This window comes from Lontra canadensis, unplaced genomic scaffold (assembly GCF_010015895.1).
Source record: "Lontra canadensis isolate GAN:19392208 unplaced genomic scaffold, GSC_riverotter_1.0 scaffold2, whole genome shotgun sequence".
Lineage (NCBI taxonomy): Eukaryota > Metazoa > Chordata > Mammalia > Carnivora > Mustelidae > Lontra > Lontra canadensis.
In genome coordinates this window covers 12,104,155-12,130,084 of record NW_022630996.1, presented here as the reverse complement: position 1 = coordinate 12,130,084, position 25,930 = coordinate 12,104,155, and the positions used below count along the sequence as shown (strand labels likewise).

The 25,930-nt window shown below is 38.1% G+C and overlaps 1 protein-coding gene across 5 annotated transcripts in view; it reads left to right on the top strand.

Annotated features, from left to right (window-relative positions):
- The window catches only part of EXOC4 (exocyst complex component 4), a 726,477-nt gene that overhangs the window by 301,569 nt on the left and 398,978 nt on the right, over positions 1-25,930 (top strand). For all 5 annotated transcript variants that reach the window (XM_032868997.1, XM_032869003.1, XM_032869014.1 and 2 more), the window contains exon 10: positions 22,096-22,192. In XM_032868997.1, coding sequence (XP_032724888.1) covers positions 22,096-22,192 — 97 coding nt within the window. The remainder of the gene's footprint in view (positions 1-22,095; positions 22,193-25,930) is intronic.

Here is a 25,930-nt window from a genome sequence, read left to right as displayed (position 1 = left end):
GATATGACTACAGAACTAGAATGGGAATATTTCCTAAAGTCCAATTCATCTGTGATTACATTTCAGACAAAACAACACTGCCGTAATGAAAAGGAGAGGAGCCCATCCAAAAGAGCCTATGGATGAACAGGTTGAGGAATGGGATATGGCAGAGTGAAGTCTAGGCAATCAGATATTTCCGCTTCAGCCGGACCTTTCTTGTTGACACGTGTGTTCTTGCCTTGGCATAAGCACCCCAGGCAGCAGCACACCTGGGAGACCTGTGCTTTTAGGAGGGATTTCCTTGCCTGCCAGTGGGGAATGGCAAATGCCCTGCCTTCCTATGGTGTTGAAAACAAAGTGTTTGTGGGTGTGTTTTTGTGTGTGTGAGAAGGGATGTGGTTCCTTAGATTTTAAGATACACTGTGAAATTAGGGTCATCTAAATGAGAACAATTATTAAATCTCTACCACCACCCCAGTTAATGATAAGTTCTCTTCCACGTAGAGAGAAAAACTGCCAGATAAAAAATTTTAAGAATATTTAAGAATTTATTTAAGAATTTAAGAATATTTAAGAATATTAGATATATGTGATTTTTTTCAGTTGCTACCAAATTAAAATCATACATAATTTTACTCTTTTCCTTGCTGGTTTTTTGGTTGTTTTTTTTTTTTTTTTTTTTTTTAATGTAAACATGTAGCTTAATACGTTCTTATTTTAAAATAGATGTAGATTTATAGAAAACTTGCAAAGATAGTGCAGGATTTCACATTAGCTTAGATCCAGTTTCCTGTCTTATTACAGTCTCATATCATTATGATTTATTCTTCAAATTAATGAACCAATATGATACACTATTATTAGCTACAGTTCTTTTTTTTTTTTTTCCCAGGTTTTCTTGGTTTTACCTTTTTTCCTTCTATGATCGCATTCAGGATACCTCCTTATTACATTTAACAGTGATGTCACGTTAGGATGTTCTTAGTTAGAGTTTGTATGATGGCCCTGAAAATTTTCAAGAGTGCCTCGCAGGAATTTTGTAGAATGTTCTCCAGTTGGTCCTTACCTGGTGTTTTTCTTATAATTAGCCTGGAGTTCTGAGTTTTTAAAGAGGAAGACACAGAGGGCAAATGTAGTTCACAACACTTCATATCAAAGGTATAGGTTCTCAGGATAACTTACTTCCGTTGATGCTACTACGTTGATCCTCTGGCTGAGGTCAGGTTTGTCCGGTTGTCCCTCTATAAAGTTTATAGATAATGTTAATAGATAATATATAGATAATATCGGTAAAGTTTATAGATAACGAAGTTTATAATGTCACTTTGTGCAGCCCGTGTTTGCTAGTCTTAACTTTGGAAATTTTAGGACTTGGGTATTTATTTTCTACCTGTGTAGGTTATAAATTCCTTAAGCGTCGGGCACTGTATCTTAGACTTCTTATTCTCTGTCACTGTACCATATAGAAATGCTTTTATGATACCTGTCTGTGGGTTGATTTAGAATTTGCCCATTGTGCTCTACCAAAATTTAAATTACAAATTTAATTTTTAAGCTTAAATACCTAAATTTATCTTGAGAGAGTTCTGAACACACTTGGTACTTCTTATTCAGCTCTTTTTTTTCATATTTATTTTAATTGTTAGGGCTGATTTCAAGATAGAACAGTGGACTTCTGGTCTTATCTCTGCTCTTCTTTCATACGTCATTAAATAATCATACATCATTAATGATGTATAAAGAAGGGGGAACCATAGAATATGTACATAGTAGTAGGTGTGTATATATGTATGAAATTTAGAGACTAATTTATCAATTATTCAGCAAGTATTATTTGAGTAGCCACTGTTGTCAGATGTTGCTATAGGGGCTTGAGATACAAGGGCAAATAAAACTAAGTTTCTACAGTCTTTTATTATTTTAATTTTAAATGTTATTAAGATAAAATTCACATACCACAATATTCGCCATTTTGTAGTGTACAATTTAAAGATTTTTAGTATGTTCGCAGAGTTGTGTGACCACCCCCTATATAATTCCAGAAGATTTTTATTACCCCCGAAAGAAATCTGTCTCTAACAGTCACTTTCCCTCCCTCCTTCCCCAGCCCTTGACTGTTTTCTGTCTGTTGATTTGCTTGTTCTAGATATTTCATATGAATGGAACTATATGTGGCCTTTTATGTCTGGTTTCAGTCACTTAGCATAATGTTTTTCAGGTTCATCTCCAGTGTAGCATGAATCAGTACGTTGTCCCTTTTTACTGATAAAAGGAAGAGTATCGGAGGAGCAGTAGGGAATGGGAGGTGGATCAGAGTGTATTGTTGAACAAATTAAATTGGAGTCATGCCTACTAGAAGTCCAGTGGAGATCCTGAGTAGTCAGCTGGACCTCCAAGTCTGGAGTTCAGGAGAGAGGGCTAGCCTAGAGATGGGGATTGAGGCATTATTCCTATGTAGATGATATTTAACTGGAATCTTCTATGGCTTTTATCTAGAACAGAGAAAGGGTTCAAGGGTTCAGCACAGGGATGAAAAGGTCAGGGAGATGAGGAGGAATCAGCAAGAAAATGGAGAAGGACTGGCTAGGGAGTAAGGTGGAGAACCAAGAGATTATATAATATAGAGTCACATACCTAAGTGAAGAAATTGTTTTAAGAAAGGAACAGTTGAAGGACGCCTGGGTGGCTCAGTCAGTTAAGTGTCTGCCTTCAGCTCAGGTCATGATCCTGGGGTCCTGGGATCGAATCCCACATTGGGCTCCCTGCTCAGCAGGGAGTGTGCTTTTCCCTCTGCCTGCTGCTACCCAAAGTGTGCTCACTCTCTTTCTGACAAATAAATAAAATCTTCAAAATAAAAAAAAAGGAACAGTTGATTTTGTTAGTTGATACTGCTAGATCCAGTGAGAAGGATGAAGATTGAGAATTGTTTATTGACTAAGACCGTTTCAAGAAGGTAGCTTCCAAACCTTCCAAACCACCCATCCAAACCACCAAAGAATAAACATGAGAGTTCTAGAACTATTTATATTCTTAGCAATTTCGTGGCCTTCATTTCCCCACAACTCTTACCAGTTCATATCTAAAGTCTGTTCCATGTCACCATGCCCTGTATCTCAGCCACATCAGTTACCATGAAGAGCCCATGGTCCCCCTCTTGCCCAACATTGTGAGGCCTCTTGTCCCCAATACTGCTTCCGTCCCCACCCCCCGCTGCCCCAGTCCTCTGTCTGAATTTACCCACCTCATCGTTGCAGATCTCTTATATCCCAGACATCTTTATTGAATGTTCTTTTAACCTTCTTCCAAGAGCAGTTAGAACTAGAACCTATTAGCACCTTGAGAGCCTGCTTCCCTTGCTGTTGTTGTAAATAGTGGCTCTTTCTGTGCCATGTAGACACGTGATTGCTGTCTTCCTTGCCTTTTCCAGATCATTTTCTCTCTCTTCTCCTTAGAAAGTCCCATCCCCTCAGATAATTCCATCTGTTCTTACTCCTTGTAGTTATTTTCAGACCCTAGGATTGTCCCACCATTTTCCTAGCTGTAGATCATGCAATATGTATTGGCTGAAGGTAGTTTTCCCAATTTGGGCAAGCCTGGGTTTCAGCCCAGCCTCGCTGTGCTTTACAATAGCAAGGACGGTTTTTTGAGCCCAGATTTTTCAAACGGTAGTAAATATGGAAGATGACAAATGCATTAGTCAAGTGCATGCTATACTGACCTGATCTTAAAAAAAAAAAAAGCATGAATTTTAAGTGGTTTATATAGTTGAAAGGACAACTTAACACATGTGTCAGATACGCTGATCAAATGATAAAGTGAAGGGAAATTGAGCCTCAACCTTTTGTGCAGCCAGTGAAAGTAAAACATTGCGGTTTTCAGAGGCAGATGGAATGGGAACAACTAATAAATCAGGTTTTGAAACATTGAAGAACAACTTATTTCAATGCATATGGTGTTGGATCTTAGACAAGAGAGTATTGGGAGCAAAAATAGATAAAGCGTCACTAGAAGGACATTGTACCTAAGCGTCATCTGTATGACAATATTTAAATCCGTATCATGGCACCAGGCTCAGAAACTGAGTAAATAAATAATTATCGTGTGCCAAGAAGAGCCTTTGAGATCCCCGTGGAGTTGTACATGAAAGAGATCAGAATGAAATTGTATTCCCACGAGCATTCTGTGATCATTCTAATGTTTCCTTCTCTATTGTGCTTTAAGAAGATCAGAAGACTATAATCACTTTGTAGGCTTCTCATCAGAAGCATTTAACAGGAGAAATGCAAATTATTATAATGGACAAATTTTGCATCGGTGCTTTCGAGCCTGCTTTCTGCTGGGAACGTATGATCATTTCTTGTTCACAGAGTGATATAAAATGGACCATTGTGTAAAACTATATATATATATATCTCATGTATAAGATAGATTTGGGGAAGGCAAACAAGCGTGGCTCTAAAGATATGTGGGAGAAAAAGCAAGCAAAAATTGATATCATCAAGTAATTTTAAGTCCTTTATTGACTTTTTTTTTTTTACCTATGAGTAGAATAAGAGAATTTTTTCTTTGATTTTTTTTTTTAATAAGGCATTTTTAATAGAATGTGCTTCAACTTAAGGATGTTCAAAGTTTTACAGCAGAATTTTCCTGGGATTTTGTTTTAAGCTACATTCTGGATCTTTAATATAGAACAGTTTAATCTGAATTTGGGACTCTTTTTTGGTTGGATAAGTGGAGAACAGGAATGGAAATTTATTTCCTCTTGTAAAAACCAGGAAGACAAATCTAGTGAACATCTTCTCTTATATTCCTCAAAGATAGCTAGGTTAACAGTTTGATTACCTATATTAAACTTGCAGGCAGTTTCTTTCTGCCTTCTCAGAAAAGCTGTATATTTATTGTGTTCATCGGTTGAATGCTATGGTAGAGCTTTAAGCATTATACCTAAGTAGGAGACAAAAAGGCCCTGCCTTTGAGATGGTTGCAGACCCTGGGAGGGAAGAAGAAAAACACATTTAACTGTTGAAAAATGCAGTGCAAATAAAGATGAGATAAAATATTGAAGTATAAGATGCATGAGAGTTGTTTGGCAGGACAGTCATTCGTCCTGGGCCTAGAATGTGAAACTTTGCTCTAGTTATAGGAAACGGTGACCAACTTGTACCCAGTTGTGATGCTTTGCTTCCAGCCTGCTTGTGATTTGCAGGAGTACTGTAAGCACATGTTAAGTCAGATTATTTCTTTAGTCAGATACCTTTGAGACTGTCGAATGCCACCCCCTAAGCGTTTTTTGTTAAACCCAGTGCTTCTGGGGGCACCTAGATGGCTCAGTGGGTTAAAGCCTCTGCCCTCAGCTCAGGTCATGATCCCAGGGTTCTGGGATCGAGCCCCGCATCAGGCTTTCTGCTCAACAGGGATCCCGCTTCCTCCTCTCTCTCTGCCTGCCTCTCTGGCTACTTGTGATCTCTGTCTGTCAAATAAATAAATAAAATCTTCAAAAAAAAACCAAAAAACAAAAAACAGTGCTTCTGATCTACATCGAGTGCCATGCTGTCAAGCCTTCCAGTTTTGCCGAAATCATGGCTAACTGAGTGTGTGCTATTGGCCAGTTCAGTTCTCAGCAAAAGAAATCTAAAATGACAAACCATGGGGTGATTGTTTACCCTGAGGGAGTTTCCTTTAATAGGGGAACAATTAATATTATGAATGCTGTGAGAGATACCTCTGCAAGGTCAAATGAACGACCTTAGGAAGGCCTTATGGCTTTATATAACTACTTTGGAACTGAGAGTACTATCCACAGTTTTGTCCTGAGTAGTCGTGTTATTATCCTTCAACTGTTAATAACAATAAATATGTATGTAGTATTCAGACTTGCTGAAACAGGATTTAGGAGGATATTTACTAAGGTCTCTAGTAGATCCACAGAAAATTAATAAGTGTTTTCTGTGTTAAATATAACCAGTGTCTTTCTGGAAGCTTTGTTTATTTTGGGGGACAGGGGAAGAATTGCAAACACACAAAAAAGTTGGGGAAATAGTATGTGTGTATATCTTGTGTGTACTTACCATCCACATTCAGTAGTTATTACAATTTTATTTGCTTCATCTCCTGTTTTCTTTTTCTTTTTCATTCTTTGGTGAAGTATTTTAAAGCAGCTTCCAGACATGATGTCATCTTATCCCTGTACACCGCATACCTGAAGATGCATCTTTAAATGCTAAGAATACTTTCTTAGATGTACGCAGTTCTGACAATCGTGTACTATTGTCCTGAGCCCCATGGAAACATTGGAAACTCTAATCATATATTTTGCCTCTGTATAGGGCTCATCCACTAAAAGAAGGTGGCAGAGAAAAGAAATAATTTTTTTTGTATGAAATCCAATATAAAAATACAGAACTCCTTCATATTATTTCCTGTGCTTAAACTGAGCTTATAGTTGAACTTAAATTGAACTTGCTGTTGTTCAAGATTTTGATTTGGATATTTATAATAAATGATTTTTTTGGCTTTTGTGAATTTAGCATATTCCGGTTACATGTATACTGTGCCTGCAGCAAGTTGGAAACTAATAATTTTCTGATATTACTAATTCATGATAGGACTATAGCAATGGCTCTGTTCTCCCTCTATGTGATAAGCACAGGGAGTATGTGGAAGTCAGCTGAGGAAAATCTTAATAGAGGAATATTTTCCTATAAACTGCAGCTCTCACATTAAGACACAAATAGAAATTCCTATGTGTAAAACATAGTTATAGCAAAAATGGGGAAATCCTGTATGTAAAGAAGAGGTATCATTACTTTACATACTTTATTTTTGTGTGTTGGGGTGGGGGAAAGGAGTAGGGTCACAGTAAAATGATATAATAAGAATCATGAGGCTCATTTTAGACTCAGAGGTGGGCCAGAGCAGCCTCACAGTGGCTTGCTGGAGATAACCCTGAACTTTTCCACCCAATTGTGTGTTCAGGGATACCATGTTGGTAGCTTAAAATTGACCTTGTTGGGAATAGTTACCCCACAGAAATCAGCCAAGGCTATATAGATCAGGGCTTCTGCCCGACACAGAGAGCTGGCTATTAAGCATTTACTAGCACAGCACTGGTTATAGTCTTCTGAAAACTTTACCTGTATAATGAGAAGTCCCAAAGATGCTTGATTGTTTTATACTCTTAGCCTCTAAAAAACACACACACAGACACACAAAAAACCCCACACACAAAAAAATAGTGTTCACGTTGCATTTGCTATTTAATGTGTGCGGTATTTCCTTTTATTCTTGATATGACTGGACATAACTAGATATAAGTAGACATGTTATAAGTTTAATTCCTTTTTTATCATCCTACATAACTGTGACAGACTATAATAGTGAATTCTTTAGGGATGTTGACTATTGCAGAATCCTTGGTGATGGTCTTTGACTTAATTATATTTATGGGTTTAATCCCAGGACATTTTTGTGAAATGCCAGAATCTCACTGCTGGGACTGATTCTTACTTTCCAGTCATTGCTTTAAATCTCCTTTAAGATACCACGACAAATGGATAACCACCTTGTCTTAGGAAAAAACAAACAAAGACCTTCAGTTTCAAGGAAGAAACTGTCTCCTAAAATAGTCGTTGCTTTTTCATGCCCTTCCAATCCTTGGAAAATGTGACCTTTTAGAAACCCAAATCTGCCTTTTTGAAAGTTCCAACCTCTTTGTCCTATTCCTGTCTCTAGGACCACAGAATACAACTTAACTCCTTTTTACAGTACAGCACTTTATATATCTAAAGACGATAATCATATTCCTCCCCACTCTCCCATTCCTCCAACCCAAACATTTCTCATTGCTTCTACCCTCTTGTTTCTTATGCCAGAGAATAAAAGATGACTTGAATCCACTTTCCTCTGAAGATTTGACTCTTAGAGCTTCTTCCTAGTGGGGATTAGCAAAACACATAGCTGTTTCCATGTATAATAACTATCATTTATCCTGTGCTTTACACAAATTTGACAAAAACCTTCACACATACTTTTATTTGTTTATAATTTTTTGAGGGCACAGAAGAGTATTATTCTTTTTATAGACAAGTAAACAGGTTGGAAGATTTAAATGCCTTGGTGAAGGAGAGACACAAAGAGCAAGGGGTAGAGCTGGAATTTGAATTTATTATTTAAATGATTTTATTTATACTGTATCGTACTCTCATTTTGCATGACAGGGAAAGGTTTACTGAGGAGGACACAGCTGAGTGGAGACTTGAAGCAGGTGAGGGAAGAGGCTACAGAGACTGTGGGGAAGGTTGTTGACAAGTGGAGGGAATAGGAGAAACTGAGGCCCTGAAACAGGTGTGTGTATGGTGTGTTCACAGAAGAGCAGAGTGAGACAGGGAAGGAGAAGTAGGAGATGAAACCAGAAAATTATGGGGACAGATCGCATGGATTCTTCTATTGAGGTCATTGCAAGGGGTTCCAGTTTTACTCCAAATGAGGTAGGAAGCAGAGCATTCTAGAGAGCAGAGTAACCAGATTGTCCTTACTTGTATTTTAGCCGGATTACTCTGTCTTATATGTTGAAAATCCCCCGAAGGGGGGATGGGAGACCAGTTAGAAGACAAGAGATCAGGAGAGAGATGGTGGTGGCTTAGAACACTGTTTGCAGTGAAGGTCCTGAGAAGTACTGGCTCTGTGTCTTGAAGGTTGAACTGCTAGGATTTGCTGGTGGACAGGAGGAGAGTCGTGAACAAAATCGAAGAGTTAAGAGGAGTCCAGGGTTGCAGACTTGAGCAATCGAAGGTTGGTGTTGCTCTTACGACTACCAGCACCTTGTGTGGAACCTGGACACATCTCATCAATATGTGTTGAATGGATTTGAATCTAACCGGCTTCCCGTCTCATTGTTCTCTATCCCTTTATTTCTCCATCGTCAGGGTGCTGCTTGATTGTTTAGGAAAAAAAAATGCACTGAAGCTGTGCCTACAGACCATTACTTTATCCTAAGTTGCTTTGTCTAGTATCTTCAGAGCCTTTTTGTTAATAACCTCTGCCTCTCTCTGGTCCCTCCTCCCCTACATTGACAAGTCATTCTTTTGTGCATTTTATCTTAATAAAAGCCTTGTCTATATTTTAGGCTTTTGAAAAACAACATTTAAAAAGCAAATTCACTGATCTTTGAAGAAATACAAAAGAAATGCACTTTTCCGGGAAGAAAGTTGTAGCAAGAATTTTATATGATGCGTTTAGAAAATGTTGATAAGTAGCTCCTTTGTTATGTGACTGAATCACTGTTTTTTGACAGCCCAATGGAGAATTGACCTTATGATACCAGTAATACCAATTATGCCGATATTAGGAGTTCTGTATTATGTGTTACTTTTGTTAATCTGTTTTCTTGTATTATTAATACCAGGCTACTTTATAGAAGATCAATGTCATATTTTCTCTACCAAGCAACTGTAACTTATCTCTTCCGTGAATTTTTTTTATGCTTATGTAAGTTGGTTTTCAAACTAAAAAGTAGTACTTACATCTTGTGGAATGTTGTATTTTAATATTTTGCTGTATCTTATAATAGCTTTGTCTCTAACTTTTGGTGTGTTCCTTTTCATACCACAATGAAAGCATGAACTTCTTGACGTCATGAACTATGTCTGTTAGGTTTTATATCATGCTGAGTCCACTCCTAGGCACCACGATGCTGAGTTCCTAATTATTCGATTGAATTGAATTAAATTAAGTAGTGTTTTCCTATTAAGTACATTTCTGTCAGAATTGTTATTTTGAAAACCATTGATTATAGTGATTTCAGTATAGTTCTGATACCTGGTTTGGGGAGAATTATTAAGAAACAGTTTAGGTTAAAATTGCACAGACACGGCATGAATTTTGCCCATTTTATTTGTCAGCATTAGGGAATTCTTGTGATAATCAAGGCAGGATCCAAGATGCTTCCCATAAAAGAAAGAGCGCATAGATGATCATAATTAGATGGTATAAAAATGTCAGCCCCAAATGATACTAATTATTTTTTCCTGAAGCATAACTAATATCCCAAAGCAAAAATACAGTTCATTCTCATTTAAAATCCCATTAGAATTATTGCATATAGTATCTCAATGATTATAATAATTGGCATAAATTTCTTCTTGATAAAGGTGCTACTATATTATGTTCTACAGTATCAGAAAATGTAAAGAAAACCTAGCAGCAGAATATATTCCAGTGGACATTTTATGATCTAGGAAATAAAAATTCATAGATGGAAAGGTTTCTCAAGAGTATACTATCTGGTTCATTCTGTATTTTTTTTTTTGGTAAAAAATAGAATAGAAGCCTCCGAGAGGTTAAGCAACTTTCGTGTTGCCAGAAAATAACTTGATGTCAAAGTTAGAACTTCCGTTCTTAACATCTGATTATGATCTATATCAAATTGCATTTTATTGTGCATCATTTATTTCACTATAGCAAGTTAACTGATAACATTTAAGGAAAAGCTATATTATTTTCATTCTGTTTATTTTTTTGTATTTGTAATGATTCTCTTTGGGTAACTATGAGCATTGTTTAAAAACAAACAACAGACAGTGCTAGGGATACCTGAATACAACCCAGAGATACTTGCACTGGAATAATTTAATTCAGAGGGGACTTTGTAGACTGTTCTGTAGAGTACTTTATGTGGCGACTTCTATTTCTAGCAGTATGACTGGTATCTTTGTTGATCTTCCCATGAATAAATTTAAAGTGTTGGGTGAAACATTTAAAAATGTGTTAAATAGCTTTGATGGGCTGGCAAGAAAGTTCAGATTATTAGAAGCAAAAACAGGACTGCAGAGAGATATTGAGGAAAGTACTTCCCAGCCAGTCTTCACCTTGAAGATACTTGCCAAACCCAAGTAACCTTGCAAGGCGCTTCCAAGTAAGCTGACCCAGCCTGGGGAGTCTAATAGAATGTTGCTCCCAAACTCCATATAGAGTTCACGGACCATCTAGAAATACCAACCCTTTCCCCATAACCTTCGCACCTCCTATAAGGGACTGAAAGAAAATTGGTTACCTTGGCATACACTGAAAGCAGGAAAAATTGCTAGAAAAACCAGGTTCGTTGACAAACTGAACATCCTCTGGTTCATGTGAGAACATTTTAAAGTGAGTCTTTAGTTTAAAATGGGTTCCAGGTTGATAATTCTATTAGGTCCACTAGCAGACGTGATTGCTAATGTATTCTGATGGTACCTACCTTTAAATTCTCCAAGAATTATTACAGATAAATTTCTAAAAAATATGAGCTTAAATAACACATATGCACCCACAAATACATGTGTAAATAAATATGATACATGATACCTATAGAAAAAAGGATCCAGGAACAAGCTTCAAGACAAAAGACAAAAGAAATCAGCAAAGACATTCAGTATTACAGTTATGAGACACATAATATTGGCTTATATAACAATATTATTTTAATTAATAACTTTGCCATAATGACTCCTGCTTGTTAAGTCTTTTTCTTGCCTTATTGCAGTGTCTATATATATATATATATTTTTTTTTTAAGATTTTATTTATTTATTTGACAGAGAGACAGCGAGAGAGGGAACACAAGCATATATATTTTTAGTGGCTGTGTCATATTCCAGTTATCCATCCATCCATCCATCCATGTTTGTACAACTTATGTATATATTGAGATGTGTGTAGGTTTATAATCAATTCCCTGTTATTTTGCATTTTAAGTGACTTTTTAAAAGTTTAGATACTGTTCTGTGATAAACATTCTTGTTGCCAAATCTTAAGTTCATCCATGATGTTCACTGTGCTCACCACGATAACATTGAAGGTCGTATGCTTTTTAACAATCATGACTGATAAAATGGAGAATAAAAATTTTTTTTAAAGATTTTATTTATTTATTTGATAGAGATCACAAGTAGGCAGAGAGGCAGGCAGAGAGAGAGGAGGAAGCAGGCTCCCTGCTGAGCAGAGAGCCCCATGCGGGGCTCGATCCCAGGACCCTGGGATCATGACCTGAGCCGAAGGCAGTGGCTTTAACCCACTGAGCCACCTAGGCGCCCCGAGAATAAAATTTTTGAGAAGTGTGAGGTATAAGCATGCCAGATAAATGTAGAGGAAATAAGATCAGAAAAATTCACTGCTTTTTGGTTTGGCTTGGATTTTAAAAAAAATGTATTAGATATTGGAGAGCTGCAGCGGATGGGCAGTCTATCTGGATGACTAAAAGTCTTTTTTTAATCAATTTTTTGCCAAACATAGGGCATGCACATTTCTATGTTATGCTCTATTTGTGTAGAAACAGAAAAAAAAAAAAAAGCCCCTGCTGGATGTAATTTTGAGTGTCATCATGTCACGGCTCATGCTTAGGTGGCTTGGAAGACTGATTTTAATTCTATGAGAATATTCCAAGACTTGTTGCCTAGAGTGGCTGGAAAGTTGACTGTTGCTGATTAATCTTAAAGAGTGACTATGGGTTTGCTGGTAAAGTTATTTAAAGCCACCTGTGCCTTAGTCATCCAGATGCTTCCAATGAGCCATGACATAATGCTGTTTCTGTTTGGATGCCAGCACTGATTATCTTTGTCAGTAAGCTAAATGCTACCATGTTTTGCAACTTGTATTCCGACTCTAAATTTGTCTTTAAGGAGACCTTTATCTGTCTTACTTCTTATAGTCATTTTAGGTTATTATACTTTCTACCTGCCACCTCAACCCTTCAAAATAATTTCTGTCTACCTTTGGGCATTCTTAGATTTAAGCACATGTCTGAGCATGGAGACAATGACAGCATTTAATAGTACCGTTTCTTCTACGTGAACTGGTATATCTGTGCATCCGTCATTTCCAGTGGCCTGGGCTTCCATTGTAGGCCATTTCACAGGCCAAACAAGATGGATGGGCGCAGTCTGTTTTCAGCTTGATGCTTATCTGCACCATAAATCCACCACTCAGCTGGCAAGCCATCATCGGAAGATTCCTGACTCGTCAAACATACGTGTTAGGTCAGCACTGAGATGGGCTCATCTGATTAGAGAACTTCACTGCACTCTGTCATCCTTCATAGCACTCTTGGCTGTATTTTAACAAGAACTACTGAGCAAACAGTAAAATCTTCGGCAGTCTGAAACTTGAGCGAGGAGAGAATCTTCATTGTCGGTTTTAATCATGGTTGATGAACCAGCACAGACACTTAGTTGAAACACTACACATAGCACAGAGCGTTTCCCAGTTGTACCAATTTCCAGAGGCTTCTGCCCTGCCATCACTTGTTACACTAGTAGTGCTTCCTCCATGATCCTTCAAAACAGACAGGACCACCCTTACCAGAGGCAGGGGGCGATCTCGGGCTGGTGGGAAAGGGTTTTTCTGGAGAACAAACTATTCACACTTCCTGCTTTCCTACTTTCCATACTTTCCTACTTTCTGCAGCTCATCACATACCACCTTCCCCCTCCCCCACCGCCCGCCTGCCACCCCCCAACACGGGTTTTCTTCTAAATAATTAGTTTATTAAAGAAAATAACAACAATGAGCATTAGGGCATAGACCTTGGAAAACAGTCTGCCAGTTCCTCAATATTAAACATAGAGTTACCATATGACCAGCAATTCAAATTCTAGGTATATATTGAGGAGAATTGGAAACCCATGTCCACACAGAACTTGTACATGGATGTTCGTAGTAGCGTTGTTCATAACAGCCAAAGTGAAAATACCGAAACGTTCATCACTTGGTGAATAGATAAACTAACTGTGGCATATCCATACACTGGATGCTAATGAGCCTTAAACAGAAATAAAGGACTGATAAATGCCACAACATGGATGAACGTTGAAAACACGCTAAACATGAAACATGAACGTTGAAAACACGCTAAACGAAAGTAATCAGACACAGGGAGAGGACTCCAGTAAGAGGACTTACACACATGAAAATCTTTGAGCTAGCTAGACCTGGCTTGCCACCAGAACCTATTTAGTAGATTCAAGATAATTAAAACTAGGGAATCAGTTAAACAGAGGAAGGAGAAGAAAGAATCAATGCAGTGTCCTTAGGTAGCCTTCAAATAAAGTGAGTTGGAGGATAATGGCACTAAGATAGGACTGCTTCTCAAAAATGGTCAGTTCAAGTTCCCTTGTGCCTTATTGATCAACCATTTAAAAATATGCATGCAGTGACTGTGGATCCTCGGTAATTGGCTCATATCTTACATTTTGCTCTTTGTAGAGCAGCCATTTCAGACTCCATTAGAGAAACAGTCAGTACTGTTACTAATGGAGCCGCCTTTGACTTATGCTTGTGGAAGATCTCCAGGTGAACGCATTTTACTGATGGCTTAGAGTGAGCTGTTATTAACCTTAAAATTTGTTGTTTTTTTCTTTTTTTTGGTTCCTTGTCATTCCATCCTCCAAAACATCATTGAATTTATTGTTAGGAAGATAAAGAGTTTTGTTTCTTATTTCATTTTGTAAGCCAGGACACCACCCCAGAATAATAGATTATTATAAAATTTACTTGTTATTTGGGAACTAGATTGTAGTCAGTTTTTGAACTATAAAAGAATATGATTTTTATTTCTATTTCTATATAAAAATTATTTCATGGGGAAGCAACACTGTTAGGTTACCAAAAAGTAATTATTTCATGGTCTTTAGCCAAACATCTGGGAGAGAGGATCTTACCTGAAGCAAAACTCAGGTGATGTATTTGCTTGCTCGCAGGCCACTCACATTGAAATTCCAACAGACGTAAGGTACTGCGCGTTCATCTGCTGTACTCCTCCTTACACTGCACAACAAGGACTGTTTGTCTCACAGTAACGTGTCAGTAGGCAGCCTCTAATTTAGATCCTCCTTTCTGTACAATATGCTTTATTCGTATGAGGGATACCAGAAAGGGACCAAAAGGAGCTTCCCCTTTTCCCTTAGAGCTGAGGTCCTTGGACGTTTTTTCCTTTCTCATTCTTGCCCCACCTCCAAACTTTGCTGCTCCCTATTTCTTTACTACCAAACCTCTATCTTACTGTTTTGGCCCATCCTATTTCTAACTCAGGGGAGGGCTTCCTGGGGTGACCCATAGGGAAGGCAAGGAAAGATACAACTCTGAGCCTGTCCCTCCGTTCCTTTTCAGTCTTCTCTCACTCTCACTTCAGCCATTAATACTCTGATCTGAGAGAAACCCCTGCATGTCAGCTCGGATTGCTTACCATCAGTCATGTCTTCACAAGTCTCATTTATTTCTTATGCAGCCTTGACCCATCTGTGGTCAATCATCTGACTCTCTTTCTTATCAGAACCTTTGGCTCCTTTTCCCCTGTACTTCTGCTACAACCAGCTGGTAAATCCTTAACTCTAACTCTCAAAGTCTCTCTTCTCCACTCATATTTCTGCTCTAGAATATTCCATAATAATATGGTGCTGCTACAAATTGCAGTAATTTCATCTCCCCTGGGCCCTCAGCAGTGTGGAAGGATTATTAAGAAATCCATCAGATGTAACAGTAAAAGACAAAGCAAGGGAGAGTTATTGGAATTTTCTTAAAAAAGGGAAGCAGGAAAAAAATGGGCTTCTGTCAGTGTTTTGGGTATTGATACAGGCAAACTCTCTAAATTTCCCTCCCTGAAGGGCTGGACCCTTTCTTGTCTTCCTACGTGCATGTTTCTGGGCCTCCAGAAAGTCCTAACCAGTAGTTGGACCCTGCATTGGCCAGTCAGGACAGATGGGGAAAAGTTAAGTTCTAGTTCTTGCAGCTGGGACAATATTAGAGAGGAAAGTGTGCTTTCTGGCCTCAGTTGGACCAAATGTTTTCCCTCCAGAATCATTGATTATATGATGGTTTTATCTACAAAATGTTGTAAGGCTTCACTTACATTTTTGAGCAGAGAGGCTTTTTGTGCATTGATTTGGATAACCAACTATTGTATTTAATGTCGATTCCATGAAAATGGAATGTCAGTTTCCATGGAAAATGCATTTTATATGTCAAACCACCATTAAATTGGTTCACTGCCCCCTGTTTTAGCATTTTCCTGTATCACCCATCACCTGAGTCATTTTTTTCAACCCTTCAGTTTCTTGGAACATAGAGTGATATCGAGCACATTGTAGTGTGTATATAGTTGGGGAAAACAATTTAAATACTGAACCTGCATGTGTGCTTTTGATTTTGAGCAAGACTCTGTACTCCTCCTCCCAAGCCCACGAGTCTCCATTTCTTTAATATGACAGGGCTATTACTAGGATTAAGTGAGATGTTTTATGTTACAGGTCCAACAGAGTACCAGGTTCCTGGTAGATGTTTTATTAATGTGAGTCCCCTTCCTGCCCCTTGACCTTCTCCCTGCATACTCTGTGTCATACTTGACTCTCGTCTTAATTATATACACAGTACAATATTAGAGCTGCCCAGGAATAAAATATAATTGAGCAGAGAAACGTAGACAAGGCATTTACTCCCCTAATGGTGGGGATAACTAATTTGTTTCTACTTGGGAGATTGTTTTCTACAAATAATACCTTATAATTTTTCAGCATTTTACTGAAACATGCATTCCTGACTGAGCATACTTTATGCAAAACACAACTGCTGTTTGTTCCTAGGTGGTTTGTACTTAGAATTCACACGATCTAAAAGAGACATTATCGCTGTTTGTTTGTTCATTTGTTTATTCATATATTCATTCAGCAAATACTTACTTAATGCTTATCGTGTGCCAGAAACTATTCCAAGCCCAGGAGATACATCCATGAACAAAATTATATTGTTGTTAATAATCATAGACATGGTGCAAGTTGAGTCCAAAAGGTGATCCTTGCCTAGAAGGAGTTTATTGCCAAGATTTCCTTCCCAGGTCCGACAGCAACGTACCATGAAAAGTAGAAAGTTACCACCAATCTTGATTTGCTTGACTTGACAGTAACAGTGAGTGATTCGAGGGTTAGAATGGGTATTGTACTTTCCTTTTCTTCCTAATCTTGTACCAAACCCCAAGCCCATAGATAGTCCCTGGTCACAGGTTGGGTAGTGGGGGTAGCAGCAGCAACAGTATTAAGTCCTAATGATAATCTGTGCTTTTAAATGGGTACTCGCTAAAGAACTTAATCCAAAGAACAAGGTGACAGCTGTGAATTCAGGGAACTTTGAGGCCATTCAGCAGGCTCTTAGAGACAATTAAAGACCCTATTTACTGATGCATTCAGAATGCATTCTCATAATCCTTCGAAAGTGTTGATGAAGCGGAGTATTTAAAAAAAAAAAAAAAACTTCATTGTGGCTCTTTACAATGTGGAAGGGTCAAGTTGAAATCCAGACCTCGTCAAACATGTCTGATAAGGCTCTCCGTGTCTCAGCCCCATTGACCACCAGACTCTACACTGTCTTCATGTAAGCACTTGGCACAGACAGTTCATAATCGTTATATCCATACATTTATTGTAACATATTGGTTATTTTTTTTTCTGTCATGCTTTAAGTGTTCTCAGCAATTTTCTGACCTTTCCCTGCAAAAATTCCCCCAAATAAGACAGATATATTCTGATTGCTGCTGAGAATGGTATTGACTTCATACAGTGCTGCCTAAAGTAGCAAGAGTAGCACTTTGTCGGTTGGATCTTTCGTGTTTTAGTTTACATTCCAGGCATGTTCACTGTGTTTGTATGTGATCAGGTATATCCTTAACTGCTTGGTCATTCTAACGAGAAAAGTAGAGCATTTATTTGAGGTATGCTAGGTGTAAGTATGCCGAATCCCTAGGAGGATGTTGCCACCATGGTCTTTGAAAGAGTTAATTTCAGTATGCATTTTAGAAATGGGAAAGCCAAGGCTCAGAAAATTTAAGTAATTCTATCACACTTCTAGTATCGAGCAGCCGTCTGGGGTCTGACACCAGTCTTAGCGATTTTTCCCACTGTCCCCTAGACCTGGCAGCGAGGACATTTGTTTCCATTTCTCAGGCTGTGGTTTTCTTTTTCTGTTTTATTAAAGTGACTGTATTCATTGTAAATAACGTCAAATTGCACTTCGGAAGAATCAAGGAGGAAATAAGTTGAGCAGCTGATGACTTTCATGTAGCGAATTCTTCAAGAAGGGCCTCGGTTGTGAGCCCGGAGACGCTGTCATCCCAGCAGTCACTGGTGGCCTTGGTGCCTCTTGCCAGGTGTCTGCAAGAGCCTGTCAGACCATTGTCCTCATTGTTTGAAACTGAAATATGATTGGGGCATTTCCTCTCCTTTCTGCACAAGATATATTCTACTTGTAATACCATTGTCAGTTTCCTTTTCTTTCCAACCATCCATCATCATTCAGCATTTTCTCTGGTGCCTATCACTAGGCCTCTGACAGCTGAGATTAGACTGTAAGCATAATGAATGAAGGCGAAGGAGATGCTCTGGCCCCTGTGTGCTCTTCCCGGGGTGGAACATGTTTCCTCGGAACGCTTGTGACAGCCGGTCCCAGATTACCTGATTATGGGAAGGCGGACGAGGAGAGGCGAGTTTTGTTTCTCACTCAGAATGTTGAAATCCTGGACTAACTCTCAGAGGATTCGACACTCAGACCATATGGTCTTTGGCCACAGTCTTTCCTTTTGGTTCCGACCTGTGTATTTTCAAGAACATTTTCACTGGGTTGGTGCTATTTTTGGTAACCGAGTAAGCTGGATTCAGACTAATAGTAAAGAGGAAATCACATCAAATGCAGGGGAGATGGGGTTTGCAGTGGGCCCAGAAGCATAAAATGAGGCTCCCGGAGGAGGAATTTTGTTTGGGGGTTGAGGTATTTCTGCCCAAAGTTTACTTTTTATTTAGTTTAACACCACTCTGTAAAGCAGTCATCATCATCTTTCTGGAGCTAACAGGGAACACATGCAGTTATTACTTAGTTTCGAGCTGGATGCTAGTCCTCATCCTTCATTTTCACAGCCAACTCTTCCTCTTGCTGTCATTTCTCATGGCCCATGGGCCTTATTTCTGGTAGCGTATCTTTTGTTATCTACGTTCCCTATATGATTGTCATCAACAATGTTTATTAAGCACACCTGTTACCCATAAGGCTCTGTGGGGTACAGAGAGAATTGCTTATGTTTGTTAAGTCTTTGACAGTTCCCAAACAACGTGCATGTATATTTTCTCATCTAATTCCAATGACATTCTACGAAGGTAGGTCTCCATGTCTTCCTTCATTCAGCAAATGTATACTTTCCAGGAACTTCCATCCCAGGCAGGAAAATGTTACCTAAGCAATTAGAAAGCAAGTGACAATACAAGTGACCTGTGTTAAGGTTATTTTATATAAAGTCAATGCTAACAGAATTGTGGGCATTGGGAGAGGGCCATTCAACAGTTTAAGGCTAGACCTGGTGCCTGAAGAAATGGTAGGAAGGGACAGGGCCCTCCTGATGGAAGCCGGGTGTGGAGCAGGACATGGCGGTGTGCGCACCGTCAGTGCATTTGGTATGCACGAAGCTACCCAGTTTGACTGGAGCTAGGTTTATCAGGTCTGTATGTAACTAATTAAATATCAAAAATCATAGCACCTACAAATTTTTAGAAAGCGTTGGAGATCATATAGTCTAACTAACATTTGTCCCTAAAAGAAATGCTCGTATTCCATAAATGAACGCACTATATTGTTGTGTAGATTTATTTCATAGAAAGTTTTTGTTTGTTTGTTTTAAAGATTTTATTTGTTTGACAGACAGAGATCACGAGTAGGCAGAGAGACAGGCAGAGGGGAGGGGCAGAAGCAGGCTCCCTGCTGAGCAGAGAGCCCGATGCGGGGCTCGATCCCAGGACCCTGGGATCATGACCTGAGCTGAACGAAGGCAGAGGCTTTACCCCACTGAGCCACCCAGGTGCCCCTCATCGAAAGTTATTTATGTTGCGCCTGGAGTGCAGAATATAACCTGTTTATTTTCTACACATATACACATGTTTCCTTGGTAATTCAGTACTGACTTCATTTTATGATCTTAGAGAGAAGTGTTGATAAAGACAATCTATTTGTTCTGTTCTATTTGTTTGGAACCACACCATGTGCCCTTTCGAAGAGGATTTTGTGAAAGGACTTGGGTTTGTGGTAGTCTTGATGCTCTCCTTTTGCAAAACCACTGACTTTGCAGAACACTGATATCGCTGGTGTAACTATAGTAATACAAGATGGATTTTTTTTTGAATGGGAAAAAATAGCTCATGATTTTGAATCAAGAGCTGTACATGCCATTATACTTTCTGTTTTTCTTAAGAAAAGCCATGCTGTGATTAGTTGGTGGAAACTACTGATCCAAGTGGGATTTGTCTAGGCTCGGATGCCTCAGGGAAGTCTTGATGATCCAGGGTATGGATTTCTGAAGCTTCACGTGTTTTTATCAGCCAGTCTCCAAGATACCTCGGAGACCATTAAGATAGATAATAAATCAAATGAGATTTAGTTTTGTTTGGTATCATGCAAAGAGCTGTAATTGGAAAGAGAATGTTGAATTTAGAAAAAAGAAATGGAATATTTTAAGCGTAGATTGTTAGGATTTTGAGGAGGCCCAGGAAATGGCATCCATCTTTACTGTCAGATTTCTGATACTATTAAATAACACAAGTAAGGTAGATAGAAGGCGAGATACCAACTTTTATACTGACATAAGCTAGCCTGGGAGATGTGGTCTATGAGGGCCAACTGAGCTTCCTAATTGAACGTCAAAATTAGACAAATGTACTCACCCACTTACAGAAGGGACTAGACCACTTCATCCTTCCCTGACAAAACAATAGCATTATTGTTGACTTTGTGAGACAGCACTGGCCATCTGCGGGCATTCTGGTCTCTAAAATGGAATAAGGAGGTTGCTGCGACCGGCATGCTCAGCTCGGTCTTCTTGGTTTTACCAAGGGAATTACTTCACTTCATCTGGAGTGAGTAAAAGATAGAGGCCAGGGATTACATTAATTTTCATTCTCATAGTAGGTAACCTGAGTAGTGTGTGGGGAAGGGAAAGCATTTCTCCCATCATCCTAAGATACACATTTTTTCACATTTGAAAACCTCTGAAATTAGGATGTTATCTTAAGTCAATGTCATCTTCACGGCTGTGGCGCAAAAAAGAGTCAAAATGAGTTGTTTTTGCCTCAATATGTATGAGCTGAGTGGGTATTCCTCATACCATGAGTCTTCAATGTTTCAATTAATGAACCTGTTAAGGATAGTTTGAGGAAAGATTATGAGTCTTGGTCGGTATAGGAACACCTTCTCTTTAAGCCTTCCGGTAGCATCAAGTACGCATCAGCACTAAGCCCTGCGGAATCAGTATTAGAGGCTGGACTAAAATACTGGATGCACTCCTTCAAGAAACCCACTTAGTGACACCATTTAGCAAACAAGGATATTGACAACTCTGGGTCATTAAGAAAAGCTGGATTCTGAAAATTACATAGGTTTAAGAACACCTTAATTTTTCTAATTTTTCTGTATTAAATGTATGTGAGAGATTTATGGTAAACATCTATTTATTTTAAAAGTCTTAAAGCCTTAAAAAATCTTAAATAAATATTTACATATAAGTTATATCACCTACTTGTATATATTTAAACTATAAGAAGCTTTTCAATGAAGGGAAAAAAAAAAACCCTGGGTAATAAGAAAGCACTGTATGGTTTCATTAGCGGGATTTTTAAAAAATTTAGTGTTACTTAGTGTATCTTAAAATTCCTGGGGCTTAGACTGATGAAGTGTGGTCAGGTAGGTTTATGTGGTCTTTGCTCCAGCCTTTAACAGCCCTCGACACCCTTGAATGCTGCTTCCTCTTTGGGAAAGTTTCATGTGCTGCACCGTCTTAAAACAGACACTGACGAATGCAGATCTAGAAGCTTAACTGGGTTTACCCTACACTGCTTCTTTATCTTTACTGACCTTTCACTCCAGAGTGAAAATGCTGCCCTGCAGTTTATGTAATGAGGACAACTAACTGGATCCAGTCATTCAAAATAATTGTATAGATTTGAAGGCAACTGTTTTCAATGGCAGCCCTTCTTGTGATAGCCTCACGTTCATCTCCATAGCCTTGGTTTATTTTTTTGTAAAAGTTCTAATAAACTAAATTTCTCTCCTTTTTCCTGAAAGGGGGTCCTGATGACAACTTAATTGAAGGTGGAGGAACCAAATTTGTCTGCAAACCTGGAGCCAGAAATATTACTGTCATATTCCACCCATTACTAAGGTAAGTCAAATCCTAGGTACTTACTGAAAGTCATTATTTTCATTATTTTTGCAGACGTAGGTCAGCTGCCAGTAGGTCAGTCAGCATTGAAACAAGTCCTCAATAAACACACAAAACAAAAATTTGTTCCATTTTCCAGGGCTTCACTATCAAAATTTGTCAGTAAAACAAATAATGTAAACTTTGCTAAGTACCTATTTGTTCTCTGGAGTAATACGCCATAAATACTTTTAAAAATAGTTTTCTTTGTTTCCTACTCCCTGTCCTTGCCCCTCTTCCTCTCTCTGTCATTGTCCCTCCATTGCCTTCTTTATTTCAGGGACTGGCAACTTATGGCCTGTAGGAGGAATCTAGTCTGTCACCTGTTTTTCTGTTCTTTTTTTTTTCCACAAATTTTTTTTTACACAGTCGTACTCATCTATTTATGCATTGTCCCTAGCTGCTCTGTGCTGCAGTGTTGCAGAGTTGAATATTTGCCAGAGAAACCATGCGGCCTACAAAGCCTAAGATGTTTACACTTAGGCTCTTTACAGGAAAAAATGGCAGACCCATGGCCTTTCTCCCTAATTTACATTAATGGCTCCTATATCCTCTGAGGATTGGCAAGTCTTGAAACAAATATAACTTATAAATACTGGAAGACATTATAGATGTCATGTATATGGTTTTATATATTAAAGACAACTTGATGCAGACTAGAATGAAATCTACTATATGGCTCAGTTTATTGTGGAACTATGACTATAAAAAATAAAAATCTGTGATAATTGCATTTTTAAAACTACTAAGCCCTAAATACCTTTAAGAAGGAAATTTTTGGGAAGAGAGGAAGGGAGTTATTTTTCATCTAAAGTTTTGGTTTTGCAAGATGAAAAATTTCTAGAGACCTGGTTACACCACAGGTGTATATATTAGCATTACTGTACCATATACCTAAAAACGATTAAGATGGTGAATTATATGTTCAGCATTACTGACTGCAATAAAATAAAAGGGTACTCTTTGAACGTAGAAATCCCATATAATATTAGTTGTGTATGTTTTCTCTGCAATGACCCAGTATATATTTTTCCTTTTTTCATGTAATATGGACCAGAAACTCTTGGGTTCATTATAAGTCAGGTGCTTCCGATCATCACATTAACTTTCTCAGGTAATTTCTATAATATTTGAGGCATTTGAAATAACAGTTAAGGAAGTACTGCTGAATTGGCCAGATGAATATTGCATATATTTTTCTAAAACACAAGCAGTTTATTACTGGGGCTATCATTATCCTACCTGCTCATTAATCAAGACTTTCTGAATTGAAATCATTAGAACTAGTTCAATTTAGATCTCTTGCTTAGGTAAGAGATCTAAACCTAAGCAACCAGGTTTAGAAATTCTTCTGGAATACTTCACCCAATTAGTTTTAAATGCATAAACACAAATAGGCAAATTAAAGAACAACAACAAAAATCCTTTCATGTAATAACAAGAGATTTTTAAAGAAGCATTATTAATCTTCTGAAAAATTCGTTTTAGCAAACGTTTGCAAACGTAAATCATGTAATTTAGGAAATCATGGAATTAAGAGAATTAAGACTGTTCCTCTGTAAATTTAGTTGATTTACTATATAAATACATAAATTACAATATCTAGAATTTCTAGATTAAGTAACAGTGCTCATATTTATTACACCTGACTTTGGTAATTGGTTTACTATTCACTCTCATCTTTAATTAAATTGATTTCTACTTAGAGTTGCTAATTGTTAGGAAAATGGGAAAATACCTTAATCATTGTAGGCATCTTCTAGCCTAGATTTAATGCCATAATTTACTGCTAAATCACGCCATGGCATGGATTAATGTAATCCTTATGCTTACGTTCGTTCCAAAGCATGGAAGAAGACCTTCGGTAGTTTCTTAGCTGTGACGTCAGTCCCCACTTTTCAGGAGATTTTTTTCTCTGTGAACTTTTTTTTTCCCCTTTGTAAATGTGAAGTTAGGAGATTGAGGAAGAAAAGTTACCCTTATTTCACAGTTAAGAAAATGCGTTTTTGCTAAAGTATGGGTAGAGTTAATATATTGCAGTTCTTAACAATCATTTTTTTAGCATTTATTCTTCTTTATAAGAGAGATGTTTTAAGACTTGATACTACTCCCACTAGTTTTACTCACTTGATTGGTCTCTACTTTAATTCCGAGTGTTATTATTGATTAGAACAGGTGAAAGTTTTGTTGCATGATACAGTGTACATTCATTCTCTGTGTAACTCTTAATGGAAGTCACCAGAATATTATGTGGTCTGCAAGGTAAGTTAATTCCTTTCTAAGCAAGTGATCATTATAGACTTTAAATTAGCCTTTGGTGTAAATTGGAACCTTGCTTCTCAAACCGATTATAAAATCTTAGCTGAAACCTCACTATTGGCTTATGAAATGTCAAATGATTAAGATCTTATAGTTGTTGTTGTTGGTTTTTTTTTAGTTTTAGTTTTTATACTTCAGCATTTATTGGTGATTAGATTTATTATTTCTTCTAAAGTTTGGAAGTCTAGTTTTCATAATGAGGAGAGTCAGTGTGCATTGTTATACTGGTACATTTCATTTTTACTCTTGAAAATTTTCTCAATTTCTCTTGTAGCCGTTCATTTATTCATGATCGACAAATGTATACTAAACACTTAACAGTGCATGTTTTCCCTTCTCTAAGTTCAATGTGGACTCTTGTTTAGAAATAATCACTCTTATTTTTATGGGATTATTTAAATAAAACATGTAGACATGTATTTTCCATCCTTTGGAATGCCCCTCATTTTACTCCCATGCTTGCTCAAAGTGGATATGATTTAGCATATTATTACTTACAAGACCATGTAACCTAGTGGGAGAGTTAGTGTAGGAGAATGGAATTAAAGCACTGGATTTAACATTTAAAGTGAAAACCACAACAAATTAGGTTCAGATCCAGGTTCCTCTGTTCCGTTTTAATCACTGATTATTTATTGGAGTCTGATTCTGTCTGAGGTCCTGGGGAAACAAAAAAGTAACATCAAATCCTTGCTTGAAGCCACTCCCTTGGTAGCTGCAGGGGCTGCAAAATCTGAGAAGCCCCAAAACAGTGATGACTGGTGAGGATGGAGATGAGTGGGATCTCTTGCACATAGGGCATAGATGACTGCAGCCTTTCCCACACTCAGTAGGGAGCCATCGCATAACCTTTGACCCAGCACCACTTCTCCGCCTGTGCTTCTGCTCAGATGCAATGACTTGTCGACTTCCCCTCCTAAGTCCCCAAACTCTAGTTCAGAAGAAACTTAGCATAAGTTGGCTTTTGTCATCCATTTAAGTGCTGTCCTTGTTTTCTTGCACCGTCTCAGGGAACTGAGATCTTTTCCGTGGGAAAGGAGTTTTCTTTTCCTTTTGCTACTTTCCCCCTATGTCTGGCAATACTTGTATTCTGTCTTCCTGAAATCCTGCAGATGGCTTGTGTATACGTCATTTATTAAAAATGTCCTTCTCATCATTTTTATTTAGTGGACAGTGCATTCATTGCTGTGTAAAAGTTTTCTGTACTGAAAACTCAGAACCACCCTGTTCAAGAAATCACACAGCACATTCCTGTTACGCTGTTCTATATATTCTAAGCCGTCATTTTTACTGTCCTCCCATAAAATCATTGTACAAGGTCCCAGATCTGGCAGCCTTGCAAGTTTATTTTTGTACTTTTCTCCTAAGTCCTGCAGTTTC